Source organism: Cheilinus undulatus, linkage group 9 (assembly GCF_018320785.1).
Source record: "Cheilinus undulatus linkage group 9, ASM1832078v1, whole genome shotgun sequence".
In the NCBI taxonomy this organism is placed as follows: Eukaryota; Metazoa; Chordata; class Actinopteri; order Labriformes; family Labridae; genus Cheilinus; species Cheilinus undulatus.
This window is the reverse complement of record NC_054873.1, coordinates 31,020,838-31,038,434: the sequence shown is the minus strand read 5'-3', so window position 1 is coordinate 31,038,434 and position 17,597 is coordinate 31,020,838. Positions and strand designations below refer to the sequence as shown.

The 17,597-nt window shown below is 38.5% G+C and overlaps 1 protein-coding gene across 1 annotated transcript; it reads left to right on the top strand.

The window, feature by feature from the left end:
* The first annotated feature begins 3,544 nt into the window (after positions 1 to 3,544).
* Positions 3,545 to 11,368, top strand: rhcgb (Rh family, C glycoprotein b). Its single transcript, XM_041795598.1, has 11 exons — positions 3,545 to 3,767; positions 6,556 to 6,748; positions 7,191 to 7,341; positions 8,120 to 8,267; positions 8,368 to 8,534; positions 8,639 to 8,776; positions 8,877 to 9,013; positions 9,174 to 9,298; positions 9,442 to 9,515; positions 10,330 to 10,397; positions 11,335 to 11,368. The coding sequence occupies exons 1-11, from the start codon at positions 3,545 to 3,547 to the stop codon at positions 11,366 to 11,368; spliced, it is 1,458 nt and encodes a 485-aa protein (XP_041651532.1).
* The last annotated feature ends 6,229 nt before the right edge of the window (positions 11,369 to 17,597 follow it).

Genomic DNA, 17,597 nt, shown 5'->3' with positions numbered 1-17,597 from the left:
AGAAGAAATTGTTCAGAAAATGCACAGATATTATGTTATTATTTTCTAGTAACATGTTTTATTTATATACAAGACGCCTTGTTCATGAATTTCTTGCTAGACAGGCTTGTTTTAGCTTTTCAAAGATGATAAAGCACACTTTACCATCTTTGTTGATGCTACTCGTCAGCAGGTCAGCAAGTATCTGTTGTGGAAAGACCCACAGTGTAACATTTATTGATAGTAACAAAGGTGCATAGAGGCCTATTTTTCCAAGGCAGTGATCATCCTAATAACCCTAAGATCACTCTTCAGTAGGTGGTCAGTAAAGGAAAACTCTCAAACAAGCATCAGGATGAGATTAGACTGTGTTTTAGTCTGAATTGTAATATATTCTGATACAGAATGAAGGTAAGTGAAAACACAATGTGTGCTGTTGGCTTGTATCAAAGTGAAACAACCGAATGAGTGGGATGGTTCAACATAAGAGTTGTGTAAACTGGAAATCTTTCATGATGTGACAACAGTATGTGTCAGATTAACCTTATGTGGTAGAAAACAAAGATAAAAGACAGAAGGTGTCTGCTGTCATGTCCAAATAGCTCCTTATTGCATACATTCTTTCTTTCCTCAGCAAGGTTTTAAAGCAGAGGTTTATTCTACTATTATCATTAAACACCTAGGTAAACACTGATTGCCAGAGGTTAAAAATTGGCCCATATGTCACAGTAAATACTGGCTCACTGTCATTGCTTTGACGGACAGAGATTTGTGCACATTATTCACTGGTAGTTTCCATATTGACCACCTGTCCTCCTTATTCTGACAGTTTTTCCACTTAAAAGGTTGTTCAGCTTAATTAACTACATAATGCATTGCATGTGAAGCCTTATTAGCTTAATTCACCTTATGTGACATGACTATATTTCTCCCCCTATATTTTAAATGTAGAAAAGCTGCTTCAGCAAGCCTGCTGGAGGGCAAAAATTGAACTGCTCAGAGCTACACATCATCCCCAAAGAGCGCATCATCTGCCAGAATTACATCACCAAGGTAGCAGTGTTCAGTTGAGCAGTAAGATCAATGAGCTCAGATACCTGCTCACTCATTTTAATTAATGAACTTCCTTATTGGTGGGGACATGGTCTGCCTGTATTTTAGCTGTCAACATATTAGATTTCACACCGTGGCCAGCAATGTACAAATTATCATCTGTAGACTCATGAAAAATTCAAATGAATAGTTTTGTTGTTAATCATCCTTTTTATATTGATGTTTCAAGGAATTTTACTGGCAGAGCAGAAAATACAGTCCATGATTAAGTTATTTTAAAATTTTGTTGCAATAGCAAATTGCAGCAGTCAAACAAACCATACAACCCAAAACTCAAGATTTTCATCTTTAAATGGTTAAATACATATTTGTGTAAAATATTTAATCATTCATCTGGAATTTGTAAAAGAAAATAAGAGCTAGACATCATGTAGTAATGCTTGCTTTTTATGAAGAAAGTCACTGGGTTACAAACTGTATATTAACAGGTCTTTGAACTATATTTAACACATTAACATTTCATTTTTAGGCAGTTTTGTCCTTTCACAATCATTAGATGACATTAGAGAAAATCACGATATTCATGGACTGCTGTGTTTTGCATCTTATGTAACACGTCCAAGCGCTCGTGACACAACAAAGAAGAGTCATCCTTGATATTTACATTTGACAGTGTGTATGTTTATCCATTTTTCACTGTAAACTTAACGTAGTTCAAGAGGAACAGAGGAAGTTTACTCTATACACTCTAAGTTAGACTAGACTGAGAAAGGAGCAACACATCTACAAAGTCCATCATGAGGCAGGAACCACTCCTTAAACTACAATAGCTGTGAGAGCAAAGACACAAAACAACAGTATCAGCATCACCTGTGTAGGTTTCAACCCTAATGTTAGCACAGTTGTCTTTTAGAAAGAGATAGCATTCAGTGATGTAGTAAACTTGGAAGTTTGGTTATTTTGAACCATAAGCGGTGTAAATTATCAGCTAATTAACTATAAGATAGCAACGCTACTTAGTATGAATTTCCTAGCTTGAAATGTACTTCTTGCTAGCTTTGCTGTGATTTAAAGGTGCTAAATTTTATGTTCTGGCTTGTAACATGGCCGAAATATCCCTCACAAATATCCATAGGCTATACTATTGACCTTTTGTTTTAATTTATCAAAAGGGGATGAATTCATAACAGTTGGAAAAAAACACCTGGAAAAATCTGCAATCATCTTACAAATGCTAGCTTGACAAGGTAGTCCCACACACACAGGTGGAAAAAGTACAGTTACATTGGTTGAAATATACTAAAGTAGAAGAAATAGTCTATAAATCTACTGAAGTAAAAGTAAAAAATTAGCTAAATCATTTAAATTTTGCTCGAATTACTGCATAGCTACTTTGACGTGCTGAAACTACAAGATAATGAGTCTCCATTTATAATGAAGGGCTGTAAGATATAGTTTTAAAAACTGAACCTCCGACTTTCTTTTCATACCAAACTTGAGTTATGATTTTATTCAAAGTTTTTCTTCTAAATGAAAAAGAATCTACTCAAATGGGTTTCTTTCATTTTCATCAACAATGTCTACCAAATCCAAAATGAAAATATTTTTCCAGTTGATACTAAAAACATTTTTATAATTTCAATTAAATCATTAACTTGTTTTTTAAAAGATTACCAATGGGGTTAAAGTTAATCTTATACTGTGCCTAAAAAGTGCAGAAATACTAGACTCTTAATGTTATAGAAGGAAATCAGAAAGAAAAAAATAGCCTTGCCTCAACCTTGAACCTGCTGCTGTGATGGTTGACTTGTGGCAAACCTGTCGTGCATCTTTCTAATGGGGCCCAGCATGGATACACATTATTTACAGTTAATGCTTCAGGGATCAGCCCTGTAGAGGAGATGAGAAATCCCACACCCTCTGACTTCTTAAAGGAAAAAATAACAAGTGCTGTAGAAGCTTGTCTGCATATTTACTATTGGATAATCTTTGGTTAAAAGTTTGTTTTTTTCTGAGACAGAGTGTTTGTGCTAAGGAAGGAGGATTCATGAAGATTTCATAACTATGTTATCCCTCTTCATCTGAAGTGGATTAACATTAACCTTATGTAACCTTACCAGAGTAATATAACCAATGCAGTCTGTTTACAGGATGCACAATAGGTATCTTCTCTCTTAAGTTTGATCAGGATCTGAGGCACGTTCCCTCTGTCCTGTTTTATAAGTGGTATGTCAGAGCATCATCTTTTCAACTAAAATATAAATTCATACAGAGAGCTTTGGGGAATGCATATATTCCCAGTAAGCATAAAAAATATGTTTGATTTATCTTACTTTGAATGCCTAACCACTAAAGAAGAAAGTCAAGTACATTTCAAGTGCATGAGTGGAGGGAGTGGTAGGGGGAGTGTCCTCAAAATAAAGCAAGCACCCATCTCTGCTCATCTTCACTTGTGCTTGAGATGCTCAGTGTCTGTTATAGTAATACTTGGAATTAATATTAACCAAGAACAATGGGCTGTGTTCAAAGCTTCAGGGACATGTGTGACCGTGAAAAAAATACCAATGTCCGTCTAAGTCTTCCAGCAGTTTGCTTCGTGTGGCAAATAGCCATGATCATCTTATTTGGGGTTTTTATTCGATACAACGAAGAATCAGATACACACTGGGTAGAGCACAGAAAATATAACAATATATCGAGTGATATAGAGAACGACTTCTACTTCAGATATCCAAGTAAGTAACTTTGCATTTCTTATTAATAATGTTTTACTAGTGTTCTTTATTGTCCACCTTTGTTATAAAATCATTTAAAAATCACAACTTGTTTTTTAAGTATATATAGAAACTCCTAATTTTGACTCATCTATCTTTAAAGTATGAAATAAACATCTACATCCTTATATATCCCTCTTTTTCTGTCTCATTTTAGTAAGATTTTGCTGTTTTTTTTAAGTTGCATATATTTCTAATTGAAATAGCGAGCTGATTATAAATCACAACCTCTTAGATTCTTCCTATCTTAATCTCACAGGTGCACATTTCCCCAGAGGCTAAGGCTTTTCATGATTTAAATTTAGCTGAAATACACTTTTGCTTGTGTATTTGTCATGTGGATGTGAGTGTATTGTATAGGTGTGGTTGTATTGAATGCTTTCCCAAAGTTTCAGTGTCCGCCTATCATGAAACTATCTGATATGGTGTTGGATGTCAGATGATAAATGTATGTCCTGGGACAGTTTGCTACCTGGAGACCAATAAGGCCACATACTTATATCATGCCAGTCTGTTTTCTAACATGAAAACCTCCGTCTGTGTTGACAAAAGGAAGGTCTGACATGTCTGAAGCTTTTTCTTTTTGTTAGATGGTAAATATTACACCCTGCTTGATGTGAAATTCTCAATGAAATCCATACCTGTACCGAGTAGTCGGAGGCCATTGTGCCCTGAGGTGTGTCAAACAGTTACAGAGTTACATTGTAAAGGATACTGGCTTGTTTATGAAGGCATGCACATTCTGTTGTTTGATGCTTAAAGCAGACAGTTCCTGTTTCACAAAGAGGAGACGCCTGTTACTAAATGATTTAAGGTTTGTTCATTTCAAACAACAGAGTAAGCTCTGGGTTTGTGATCATCACAGTATGTTATCATAGTTATTCTTTTGGTTAATGAGGCTCAACGATTATGTTTGCTCAAAGAAAATCACAGCACAGTCTCACTTTATATCTTAAGCTGAGATTTCATTGACATCTATGCAAAATGTAATGCCATTTACCAGTGCTGTATTCATCCTGTTTGGTTTCGTTTTTCTTTTGTGTTCTAGTATTTTGATTTAGTGCCTTAATGTTCATGTCTCAATATGATGGTATAGATTTATTCAATGACAGTGTGAAAACATTTTTAATGTTATTGTTAGTGATGCCCTTGTCATCTCCACCTGACTTCCCCCTGTTACCTAACATGTCATCACGTGGCCCTGCACTGTCGATCATGTTGTCAAAGCAAACTGTCTGTAAACAGTGCTTCCACGTGCGTGTCCATTCATTCATAAGAACGTTCTGTTTATTCAATACAAATTTATAAGACGATACTTTTGATATTTATAACAATATTGTAAAAAAGCTTCCAGATAATCTTTTTAATTACTTGTTTATATGTGACATGATTAAAAAACAGATATTAAAATAACTTATAATGCCACTGACATTTCAAAAAATTATTATAATGTAAATGTTATTTCTTTTAATCTATGGAAGCTTAAAAGTGCATCAATCCAAACATTTGTTTTATTCTGTTTTCCCATCTGTTCACTTGTTTTTTGATAAGTTAACTTCTGTCATTTTCTTGAGATCCGGAAGGATAAACTCATTTTCACAGGAAATCCGTTGATGTTATTTTGAGAAATAAGTTGAGTTTAAGCTAAGTTTGGCAGCCAAGGTCAAGCTCAATGGCATTGCACTACCAGGGGCTTGTTGCAGCTCTACTACTGGCCTGTGGCAACCTTAGGCCAGTGGTTCCAAACTTTATTCCTTTGAGTCCCCCACTACTTGCGTTTTAGATAGAAGTGACAAATAGTGGTCAATTATTACCATCAGTTTTATTTCTTTCATTTTTTAAAACTAAACAAAATAGCCCTAAACATGCATGTTCTTACCCAGAGACCTCTGTATACGATATTCATAGGTGTTTCATCATGATTTTAGCTAGTATGTTCAGATCTTATTTTAAGTGACTCCAACACACTTGGGTACCAAGGCCCTATAGGTTGTGCTTACTCGCCATTACACTCCTTTTTTCAGTCTCAATTTTTGGCCCAAACATGCCTTAAAGTTCTGCACAGTACTGTTTATAATTGTCATCTTAGTAAAACTGAGCAAAGTAAACTATATGGATTGTGTCCACTTTGGGCTTCCATATCAATCAGCTGTTTTAACTCAGATCACTAGCTTTACCTCTAGCCCAGTTGTAGTTTACAGAAATTGTTTACTACAGATATATTTGAATACATTCAAAACGGAGCATACCTGAAACTAAAATATCAGGAAAGTTTCTTTGGATGCAACAACCAGTCATAATGACAAAAGGTATAAGTAAAAAACACCTTGGCTTAGCTGCTAGCTCTAAATTCTCATTCATATGGTTTAGAAACTTCCGCTTTTATAATTCATAATCTAAAGTACCATATATTTGTTAATAATACGCCCATTTACAGAGGTTCTGTCACTACCATCAGTTTATAAAGTGCTCACCTGTCAATCATCTTATAAATCTACCCCTTATTTGACAAACATTTGTGACCGGCCTGACCTAAATCAGGGCAGATAAAAATCTTACTGACTAGGAATGGGTCTAGAAATATAAGCCAAGTAAAACATGAGCCTGCATATGCTTCTGTTTCCCAGGATATAATCCACAAGTGAAGATCATGCCAACCCTGCACAGAAAGGACCAGAGATTCCTTTCCTTTTCATTGTTCCTGCTCCATCCACTCACCCTCTTTACTGTATCTCTCTTTGTCTTACAGGTTTCCAGGACGTCCATGTGATGATCTTTGTTGGATTTGGCTTCCTGATGACATTTCTAAAGCGATACAGCTTTGGAGCCGTGGGTTTCAACTTCCTCATCGCAGCCTTCGGCCTTCAGTGGGCACTACTGATGCAAGGCTGGTTCCACGCCCTGGACTACACTGATGGAAAGATCAAAATTGGAGTCGAAAAGTAATGGTTGAGGATTTTAATCAAGTCAATTCATAAAGCATGAAGAGAATTGAAGTTATTTTCAAAAACTTGTTCTGCTTGCATGGTTTCTGCAAAAGAATCACAGGGATAAACGCTGACATTAGCTACTGAAACCAGTCTGACTGCGTACATCCCAGAAAGATATTTCCAGAAACTCTAGACTCAGTGTGTCCCTGCTGGAAGGTAAACAAAAACTCTGGCTAATGAGGAGGGCAGATGATTATATATTTGATAGGGGTTCTACCGTGAGTGTGTGGAAGAGAATTAGAAATTAGAAACGGTTGACAAGATTTACCATTTATGTTTACAATATGCACAAAAAATGCTAGACTTTTTTTTTTTTTTTGTTACATTTTATGACTATGTCCCAACTTTCCTTTACAATATGTTTGTCCCTGACACTTCTTTGTTTTTCTTTCAGCCTGATTAATGCTGACTTCTGTGTGGCCGGCTGTTTAATCGCTTACGGTGCAGTGCTTGGTAAAGTCAGTCCAGTCCAGCTGATGGTTCTGACTCTGTTTGGGATCACATTGTTTGCAGTGGAGGAATATATTATCTTAGATCTCATACATGTAAGTTCAAACTTTTCTCTTCCTTTGAAATGATTCAGGGTTTCAGACCTTACTTAGATGGGCCACACAGGTTTAATTGCAGCAACCCAAGTATATTTGCTCACCATTTTTATTGGTATATAATCATCATCCATGGAGAGATAGAGAGGCATACTCTGGTATGTCCCTTGTGTAAGTGCACCATTTGAGGAGGGACATGTCATGTAAAAAATAAGGCTTCTTACGTAGATTTTGAAACATTTTTGCAGCAGCTTGATGCAGATATAATCCTGTACTCCTGCACTACAAGATAATGGTTGCAATTTGCTACCTCATCAACGATAAGCCTTTACACACAAAGCTCACCTGCAATGATTACTAAATGCCAAGTGGAGCATTTTCGTAAGATGAGAGATGTTATTTATACAAAGTACTGCTGGTGCTGACAAAAGAGCAGTGACACAAAAAAATAAACCAACAAAATGATGTAGATGGGATGACAACTCTGCCACAAAGTGTGGTACAGTTCTATATCTATATTGCATTCAAACAATATTTCATAATCCACACTATAATCTGACTCTAACAGAGTAAAATAAGTGACATAAGTACTCTGTGTCTAAGTATGAGAGGGGAATAGCCTCTGACGGGTCAATTATGGGGGTCATTTGTTAAGAAAATAAAACATTTCAGCAAACAAACAGCCAGAACTTGATAGTAAAACTACCAGTGTGTAGACAGTTATTAACATTGTCTTATATTGCTACTACTATTAAGGTCTTTGTTTCCTTTCCTAAAGGCTAGAGATGCCGGAGGCTCCATGGTGATCCACACATTTGGAGGTTATTACGGTCTTTCCATCTCGTGGATGCTCTATCGGCCAAACCTGGACCAGAGCAGTCGTCTCCAGGGCTCCGTCTACCACTCAGATGTCTTTGCAATGATTGGTGTGCATGACTCATTTACATTTTAATGTTTTTTGATATTTCCTGTGTTTCTGGAAGAAACTACTTGATTTGTAAGGTCCACCTTGATTTCCACATACAGGCACTCTTTTCCTGTGGATGTTCTGGCCAAGCTTTAACTCAGCCATCACCGACCACGGTGACGGGCAGCACAGAGCAGCTATCAACACATACCTCGCTTTGGCTGCCACTGTGCTCACCACTGTGGCCATCTCCAGTCTGTTTCAGAAGCATGGGAAACTGGATATGGTAGCTACCCTGTTTGTTTGTCTACTCACATTGTCTAGTGAAGAGAGAGCAGGCCGTTAACACTGACTGTTTCTGTAAAGTATTTTTTTCTGTTTGTTTGTCAGGTTCACATCCAAAACTCCACTCTTGCTGGAGGTGTTGCAGTGGGAACTGCAGCAGAGTTTATGCTGATGCCCTATGGGTCTCTGATTGTAGGATTCTGCTGTGGCATCATTTCCACGCTGGGCTATATCTACCTCACGGTGCGCATTTGAATTCTTATGAGATTATTTTTAGAATAACTATTGGTCACGGTCTATGTTTCCCAGACAAAGTCAGATAAAACATGTTTTTGTCTCTCAGCCATTCATGGAGAAACACTTGAAGATCCAGGACACGTGTGGGATCCATAACCTGCACGCCATGCCAGGGGTCATAGGTGGCATTGTGGGAGCCATCACTGCTGCAGCTGCATCAGAGACAGTTTATGGAGCAGAAGGGTGAGTGGTCCCTGCTTACAGAAAAGGAAACAGCAACAAGACTAGCAGCATGTCATCTATCTGCAAGGATAGAAATTTTTTTCAGTCAGTAAAAATGCATGTTATCATGTATTTGCGTGGCCTAATGTGGTCTTCTCTCACTCTGTTTTATGTATTAAAGGCTGGCAAACACCTTCGACTTTGAGGGTGATTTCAAAAACACAGATCCCACCCGGCAGGGTGGTCTCCAGGCTGCAGGTCTCTGTGTAGCCATCTGCTTTGGTGTAGGGGGAGGCATCATTGTAGGTAAGGGAATAAAACACTTCAGCTCAAAGCATACATAACATAGTAAGTCTTATGATATGTTTGAAGTAAAATAAGAGTGTTGATACTTAGCAATGATTAGATTGTTTGTGATAGGATACTGACTGTAGTTGTCTTCTTCTCAGGATGTATTTTAAGGTTACCTATCTGGGGAGATCCTGCAGATGACAACTGTTTTGATGATGAGCCCTACTGGGAGGTGAGGGATAACTACTGTAAAAGTTCAGTTGTTACCCCAGGCTTTCATTTACTTCAGTCAAGGAAATATCATGCATTTAAAGTCTCAATATAAACAAGACTCTTGTGCAGAAAAGACTTGCAAAACCATAGATTTTCATCAACTATGTACAAAGATAGGATATGTCTGAACAAATCAGAAATTAAAAATTTGATCTTGCTATAAAACAGCCTGTCTTTGGTAACCTGCTGCAATGAGGAGGTAAGAGGGAATCCCGTTAATATTATCACTAAACAGAGCTGGGCCTATGAGAAGGGTCTTGCTGCAGACTGTTCATCTCTGACGGCCAATCTCAGGGACAGAACTTTGTGCGTAAGTTAGGAAGCACAACTATGAAAATGAACACTCTGCAGCGACAATCATCTGCTTTTGTTCAGATGGTAGATTAGAGGTTCTTCTGTTTGTCTATTTTGTTCTTATTTGACCTGAAAATTTTGTAGTTATTAATCCTGTAAGGAGCCAATCAAGACCCAGTAACACATTACTCAAAATGTTCTGCCTTTGACAAACTATAAACATGGAGAAAAGGCTGTGATGTACAATTTGTTTTGCAGTTTCTGCCCTGCAATATTTACTATTACTGTGTCCCTTCCTAGGAGGCTGTTTGTTCTAGTTTTTTTTTTCTTTTTTGCTAAGTGGGCAATGTCACTCTGCATTCACAATTTACAGAGAATGCATTTATAATGTTGCCTTTTATGACTTTAAGAATTGCGTACAATGTTTTGTTGTTGGATGATTGTGTCCTCCTGAAATCATTCTGATTTATGTTTCACAGCTTCCTGATGATGAGGAGAGCATTCCTCCGATCCTTCAGTACAACAACCACATGCAGAACAAAGAAATGTAAGTGTCCCTTCATTTTATCTGTCAACACTGCTCTGTTTATGGAGACACGCCGTTCTCTCAACAAACACATGATGTTCGTTCTATAAGTGCCTTTGTTGCTGCTACATGTGATACATCTAATGTCCTCTTGGTGGCAGCAGATTCAAACTTTTCAAGATGCACGTGACTCAGTGTTACTCATGTCCTTTGTTGGGTATTTGTGTCCATAGTGTTGATTACAGTGTGAACACATACAGCCAGGATGTCTGCAGACAGTACGGCTCTGTGAGGGCGATGTCATAAAACGCTGATGTGGACCCTGAGCCATGTGTCTCCACACGAGGCTCACCTGTGCTGTTTGTTGATTTTCACAGCACAGCTCCACACGTGCTACTCTTCAAAGTCACCTTCATGTTTTCCCACATTAGTCATGTTTACTGGAAATGATACTATCAGAAAAATGAAGCGTGAACTCTGTTATAATCAAAGATGATTGGATATTTTTTATGCACAAATACCATCTGTTCAAATATTGACATTACATTCTGTTTTATTTTAAGATACATATCCAGCCATCCATTTACTACACCACTTATGATTAAATAAAACTGTAATAACTGAAGTTAGTTATTTTATTTGTATAGAACATTAAAAAACAGTTTAAAAAATGCTTTGAAAATAAGTAAGGCATAAATAAAACAAAGCAAAAACACAACAGAAAGACAAAACCCCAACACCAAAAGAACCCATGAGAAATTCAGCACACATTTGAACCCAGGACTCAAATGATAAAATCCCAAGAACATATAACATGAAGCTGAGAAACACATCATTAAAACCCAGACTCATAAAAACTCGAAATAAGATGAACCCAGGCAACACAGGACCCCTACTACATAAACTGTAGTTCTGTGACTGAATATTATGTGACATTTTTTTCTTTCTCTCTTTTCAGGGCTGAGTCAAATTTCACCATGGATCAGAACTGACACAACACCATCATCCTCTGTTTTTCCTATACGGCCAATTTCTTTCTTTAATTCTCCTGCAGGACTGAATTATTTAGTTGTAAGATTTATTATCAATCAACAATCAAACACTGTCATCAGTTTTATCACAGTGAATCCATATCTCTTAACAGGTTGTTCAGCCTAAAACGAAGTCCTAGTGTCCTAATCAGTTTGTTTTTTATTTGTAGAGAGAATGCATGAGGGGAAAAACATTCATATTTTTTGCATTTATTTTTTAATTAAAATCAGCAAATATTTAATTGGATATTCGCTTGAAACTATCTGTTAAATGAGAGAAATAAGCTTGATATGGTGGAACTTCTTTTTATTTTTCTTTAACATATGATTGTGGTTATCTTTTACTTTGTGCTGGATTTAAAAAGTCCTGCGCAAAAAGAGGCCATTCATACATAAAGCAATAAAAAGTACAGTATGGCATTAAAAAGAAAGCATTTCAAACATTCTGAGCTTTAAAAGGCATGCAATAGAAAAAAATGAAAGCCCTGATGAGATAAACTATTTAAAACAATATATTCCTGTATGTTTGCTGTACATTCTGAGTTGCACTTTATGGAGTTTTTGTGGGGTCTTTCACATTGTAGTTTTCTTAGTTTTTTTCTATTCTTGTGATCTAACGTGTGACAAGAACAGACTGACTTAACAGCTGTCAGTTTTGGGATTTTTCATTTATGCACGTGTACTTTTTCTTTTCTTTTCTTTTCTTTTTTTTGTGTAATTGTGTCATTAATGCCAATTATGCAAAAAAAAAAAAAAAAAGACTGTGTTTATTTGTATTTATACTTTTACACTGAGAGGTTTTGGGAATTATTGTACATACTGATTAAGGAGCTGTAAATTGTGAAATTACAGTCAAGCCTGCTTTAATTTAAGGTATTTTTAGTTTGAAAACTGAGTTTTTAACTCTTTATTTTAACCCCTTTAAACATTCGCTTTGACACAAGATTTCTACAAAAAATTACTGTGACAACTTCATTTAGATGTTTGCAAAAATAGTACAAAAAGGGACAGTTTCATCATTTTTTGGCTGGCTCACAACTGCCATTAATTACTGTGCTATGTACAGCTTAAAGAAAGGTTAAGGTAAAGTGTTTTTTATGTTATAGTGAATGATTTTGTCAAAACTTTGTATAGTAAGATGTTGTAAACAGTCGTACAACTATTTTTTGCTGTTAAGGTTGATTTCTGCTCATTTAAATTTGATGATTAAATAAAAGTTACTGACAAGTTTCTTAATTGTGTTGTTTGCTGTACATTTAGCCTACTTTACAATCAAGTTCTTTGAACACCAGTAGAAAATAATACATAACAAATCAGGGTGTACCACAAAAGAAAGCCTCTTCATATATGAACCTCCTCAGTGTTTCCTCTCCTTTGGGGTCAGGCAGAGGGCTAAGGTCAAACACCCTTATTGCTCTCTTGGGATGCTGTGGTGACCAAAACAAACCAACCTAATCATTATGTTCTCGGGTCAAAGGGGAGCTAAAGGCCAAGGTCATGTGCAGGGCTAAAGACATAGCCTAGAGTCAGTCATTTTCAATAGACTCATTGATAGTTTTCCTGTACATTACAGCATGAAGATGGGTGCTTCTTTTGCATATGGGTAGACATCATGAGTCATCATAAGGAAATTCATTTTAAGAAGAGCAAATAACTGCTCCATGATGCTTGGTTTTTCTGTAAATGAGACTGAGCGCTTCTTTCTGTCCATTATTTCTTCATCTGCTGTAGTTACCATGTGCTGCATGCCTGCGTGTGCCGTTTCATTGGTTGAAGGAGGCAGCAGCACTTTACGGTGGGAGTGTGAACGATTCCCACACATGAGTAGCAGTGAGGAATCCATCTCCTCGTCCCGTTTCCTCGCCAACAAAGGCAGGCTTAGTGCTGTTTTCTTTTGTCATCAGTAACGTGTTTGAGTAAAGGAGGTAATGGTGCCACAAGTGCTCCAATTAAACGAGATGCAGCCCTGCTGGGAAGAAAGGCTGCCCCACTGCCCTCCATACCCCCCCCCCTCCTCCTCCTCCTCCTCCTCGATACATACACACAAACCGGGCCTCTTCTCATGCTACCCCCATGCAGTTCCCGCCCAACACTGCTCATGTATATTCATCAACTGCTCAAAGGGCAAATGCAGAGGCCTGTTCAAACTAGATCAGACTTATTTATTAATGATGCCTGGCCTTCCCCTCCAAGTTTAAGGGAGCCATGCCTTATGGCGGCCATGTTTAAAGACTTCTCCTTTTTCTGCACAGATACTGACCACTGATGTGACTTCCTCAAACTGTACAAGGATTTGAGGGAGTCCGGAGGAGGTGAGAAGGAGAAACTTAAGGAGGCAAGGGGCATGAAAAAGGGGAGGGACAGGGAGAGAATGAGGCCTCACTTCCATTGCTGATGACTGACTTGCCTGCCATTCGGGCTCAATCATGATCTTTGATTGACAGGTCGAGGGTGGGAACGAGGGGTGCAGGACCAGAGCTTATAATGGGAGCTGCACAAAACATACTCCCATACAGGGGGCTGCAGAGACGCTCATTAATGATAAAGAACATACCAGGGAAAGCATGTTTTCTCTGCATGCCAGAGTTGTTGTTTGCAGGCTGAGATTAGTTTGTAATCTTCTGCTCATGGTGGTTTAAAGTGGACAGAACACTGCAGGGCTAAGGACAACGTGGGAGGTCGAGTTTGAGCACCTGGTTGTGGCTATTTGGCTTTCTTTCCTCATTATTATGAGAAAACAGCGTAATATGAGTAACGGCTATTGTGTTGCTTTGCAGTTTTTTACTGGATTGTGTTAATCTTTACAGATATGTGTCAGTCACTGCTGTAAAACGCCCCAGAACTCACTTTACAGTTAGCAGGATTTACAGCTGTTAGAGAAGCTTTCAGGGATCCATGTACACTCACTAATAAAAAGAGCTGTAAAATCCCTCCCACTGAAAGCAACCACAAGTCCATAGAACTCTTCATAAACTACTCAAGCACTCACTTCTTTATCCGCCTCTGTATTTTCTCTCCTTGCGGTTTCCCCCTAACAGTCACGTCTCAGCAGGTGCATCCGACTCCTCAAACCTTTAAGACCATTCAGATACATTTTTGATGCCTAATGATTGCCTCTATTGGGCTAAAATTTCCCACCATGAATCATTTTAATAGGCCGTTCTTTGGTTCTTGTACTTCACAACATTTTAGAGGAAGTCTTGCAGTTTGTATTGTGCTAGATAGATTTGACTTGCCTTGGATCCTTTCCTTTATATCATTCTTTACACTCTACTCCAAATTTACCATCCTATCCCCGGTCCTGTCAGGGCAAGCCCAAAAAAGAGAGAACTTCCACCTTTATCCTCATTTTACATTTTCATACTGAACTTGACTACAAAAACGTAGTTTGCAATTTTCGATAGCAGGTGATGGTGATACATAACACAACATCATCGGCATATAGAATGACTTTAGGTGTAAGGCGAAGATCTCCTTCCGAGCCGCAACAATACTTATTTGTTGTTTTTGTTTGAAGGTTGGTCTTTTCCATGGCTCTGACAATAAAAAAAACTCCCTGACTGATTCTTTTTTACGTTTTGCAGACTTAACAGTCTGTTTGATAATTGTAGGAGGGTTTCTAGTGGTGACATTCCTCGGCGTATAATTTCCTATTCGATTTAATGCAAAATATCTAATGAAGCAAAGTTGGTTTGCAAAATGTGGCTAAAGTTTGCAGTGCTTTCCACAGTCATCCTTTGATCCTCCTTGCAGGTTATCCTCCATATTCCTGAGCAGGATATTGTCCTTCAGTACTTTGGTTATGTGTGACTATAACCGGACACAGCCTCTGGACAACTTTATCCCCATTTTTTGAATCAAAATAGTGCGTTTGACCAGACACTGTCTCTCTCTCCAATGACCAATCTGTGTGCTTGGTCAGGAAGTGCTGTCCATGCCTATCCTGCTGGAAACACTACCATAACACATTTCCATGTATACCTCGACAACAGATAAGCCCTCGATTAAAGACAGTGAAGGTGATTATCAAGAGAGAAAGATGGATAGTTTCTAGATCAAAGTTGGTGAAACAGCTGGATTAAAAAATGTAAAGCCTGGGGTAGGGAGATAGTGCTGTTGCCTCACAGTAGGAAGGTCCCTGGTTCGCTTCCCATTCAGGGAGTTTGTATGTTCTCCCCGTGCATGTGTGGGTTCTCTCCGGCTTCCTCCCACCATCAAAGACATGCTCATTAGGTTAACTGATCATTGTAAATTGGCTGTGAGTGTGCCTGGTTGTCTGTGTCTATATGTCGGCCCTACGATTGACTGGCAACCAGTCCAGGGTGTATCCTGCCTTTTGCCCAGTGACACCTGGGATAGGCTCCAGCCCCCCATGATAAGTGGTATAGAAAATGGATGGAAAGGTTGGGGCATAGGTAGCTCACTGGTTAAGGCATGCACCATGCGGCATGTTCAAGTTCAAGCCCAGCCTGTGGCTATTTTCCAGCATGTCTCTCCTTGTTTTCAGCTATCTACTGTCCTCCTCTGTGAATAAAGGCATGAAAAGCCCCCCCCCCCCCCCCACACACACACACACAAAGGAACCTGTAAATAAGTTTTTCAGTTCAGTTTAATCAATCATCAAGAAATGGAAGGAATATGTTGCATGTGTACATTTTTATGTTTTTTATTTATTTAACCTTTATTTAACCAGATAAAACCCATTGAGACCGAGATCTCTTTCACAAGGGTGACCTGGCCAAGAGGTCAGCAGCACACGTCATAATGAATAATACATATTCAAGAGACGGATAATACACAATAAGTTAAAACAACAATAATTAAGAATAGAGCTACATCACATTTCAAAGTGCATGAATAGTGGCCACAATAACAATTTAGAAACACAAGCACTGTTCCACAGACTCGCATTGTCTATCATTTAAAATGGAGCGAAAGTTTTCCAGTGAGATGAGTTCGGTCAGTTTCAAATCAGTCTGGAGGGTATTCCATGCAGAGGGGGCAGCAAATCTGAACGCTCTTTTCCACTGTTCAGTCCTGACATGAGGAATAAGCAGGTGGAGAATATCACAGGAATGCAAAGCGTAGTGGCTTTTAGTTTTTTGCAGAAGAGTGCATAAATAAGTGGGAACCAAGCCAAGAAGTGCCTTGTAGATCAAAGTCAGCCAGTGAGTGTACCTGCGAGCACTCAGAGAGGGCCAGCCAGATTTGGCATAGAGTTCACAATGATGAGTGAGGCAGCTACAGCCAGTGACAAACCTCAGCGCGCAGTGGTAGACAGTGTTCAAAGACTGTAGACATTTAGCTGAAGCAGTCATATACAGAACATCACCATAATCAAGCAACAGTAGAAAGGTTGCAGAAACAAGATATTTACGAGCTCTGAGTGAGAAGCAGGACTTGTTTCTGTAATAGAAACCTAATTTTACCCTGAGTTTGGTGACCAAACTGACAATATGTGCTTTGAACGAGAGCTCACGGTTGATAAGAAAACCCAGATATTTGTAATTAGAGACTAGTTCAATGGGAACACCTCGTGAAGTTAAGACTGATGGGATGTTCCCTGGTAACTCACTGGAACCAGAAAACACCATGAGTTTGGTTTTGTCTGGAATTAAAACCAATTTAAGATTTTTTTAAACAAGATTGCACATCAAACGCAGACTGTAAAAAATCAAAAGTCTGCATAATCGAAGATGACCAACAATAAATAATGGTTTCATCTGCCTATATCAGGCTGTCCTCAAAAACTGAGTGACCCTGCAAAAAAGAGACTAGTCAGAGAAGCCACCAAGACACCTATGACTACTCTAAGGAGTTACAAGCTTCAGCAGCTGAGATGGGAGAGACTCTGCATACAACTGTTGTGAAGGTTCTTCACCAGTCAAAGCTTTATGGGAGAGTGGAAAGAAAACTCAATGAATCTCGACTGGAGTTTGTTGTACGGCATGTTGGAGACTCCATGGTCAAGTGGAAGAAAGTTCTTTGGTCTGATGAGACCAAGGTTTTGCTTTTTGGCCTTCTGACAAGGCATGTTTGGCAGACACCAAACACTGCAAATCCCCACAAACATACCATCTCCACTGTGAAGCTTGTGTTGGCAGCATCATGCTGTGGGGATGCTTCTCGGCAGCCGGCCCTGGAAGACTTGTAAGGGTAGAGCGCAAAATTAATGCAGCAAAATACAGAA

Coding starts and splice junctions, on each gene's coding strand:
- rhcgb (XM_041795598.1), top strand. CDS start 3,545: ATGGGCTGTGTTCAAAGCTTCAGGGACATGTGTGACCGTGAAAAAAAT. Junction 8,535..8,638: donor AGCATGGGAAACTGGATATG/GTAGCTACCCTG, acceptor TTTGTTTGTCAG/GTTCACATCCAAAACTCCAC. Junction 8,777..8,876: donor TGGGCTATATCTACCTCACG/GTGCGCATTTGA, acceptor TTTGTCTCTCAG/CCATTCATGGAGAAACACTT.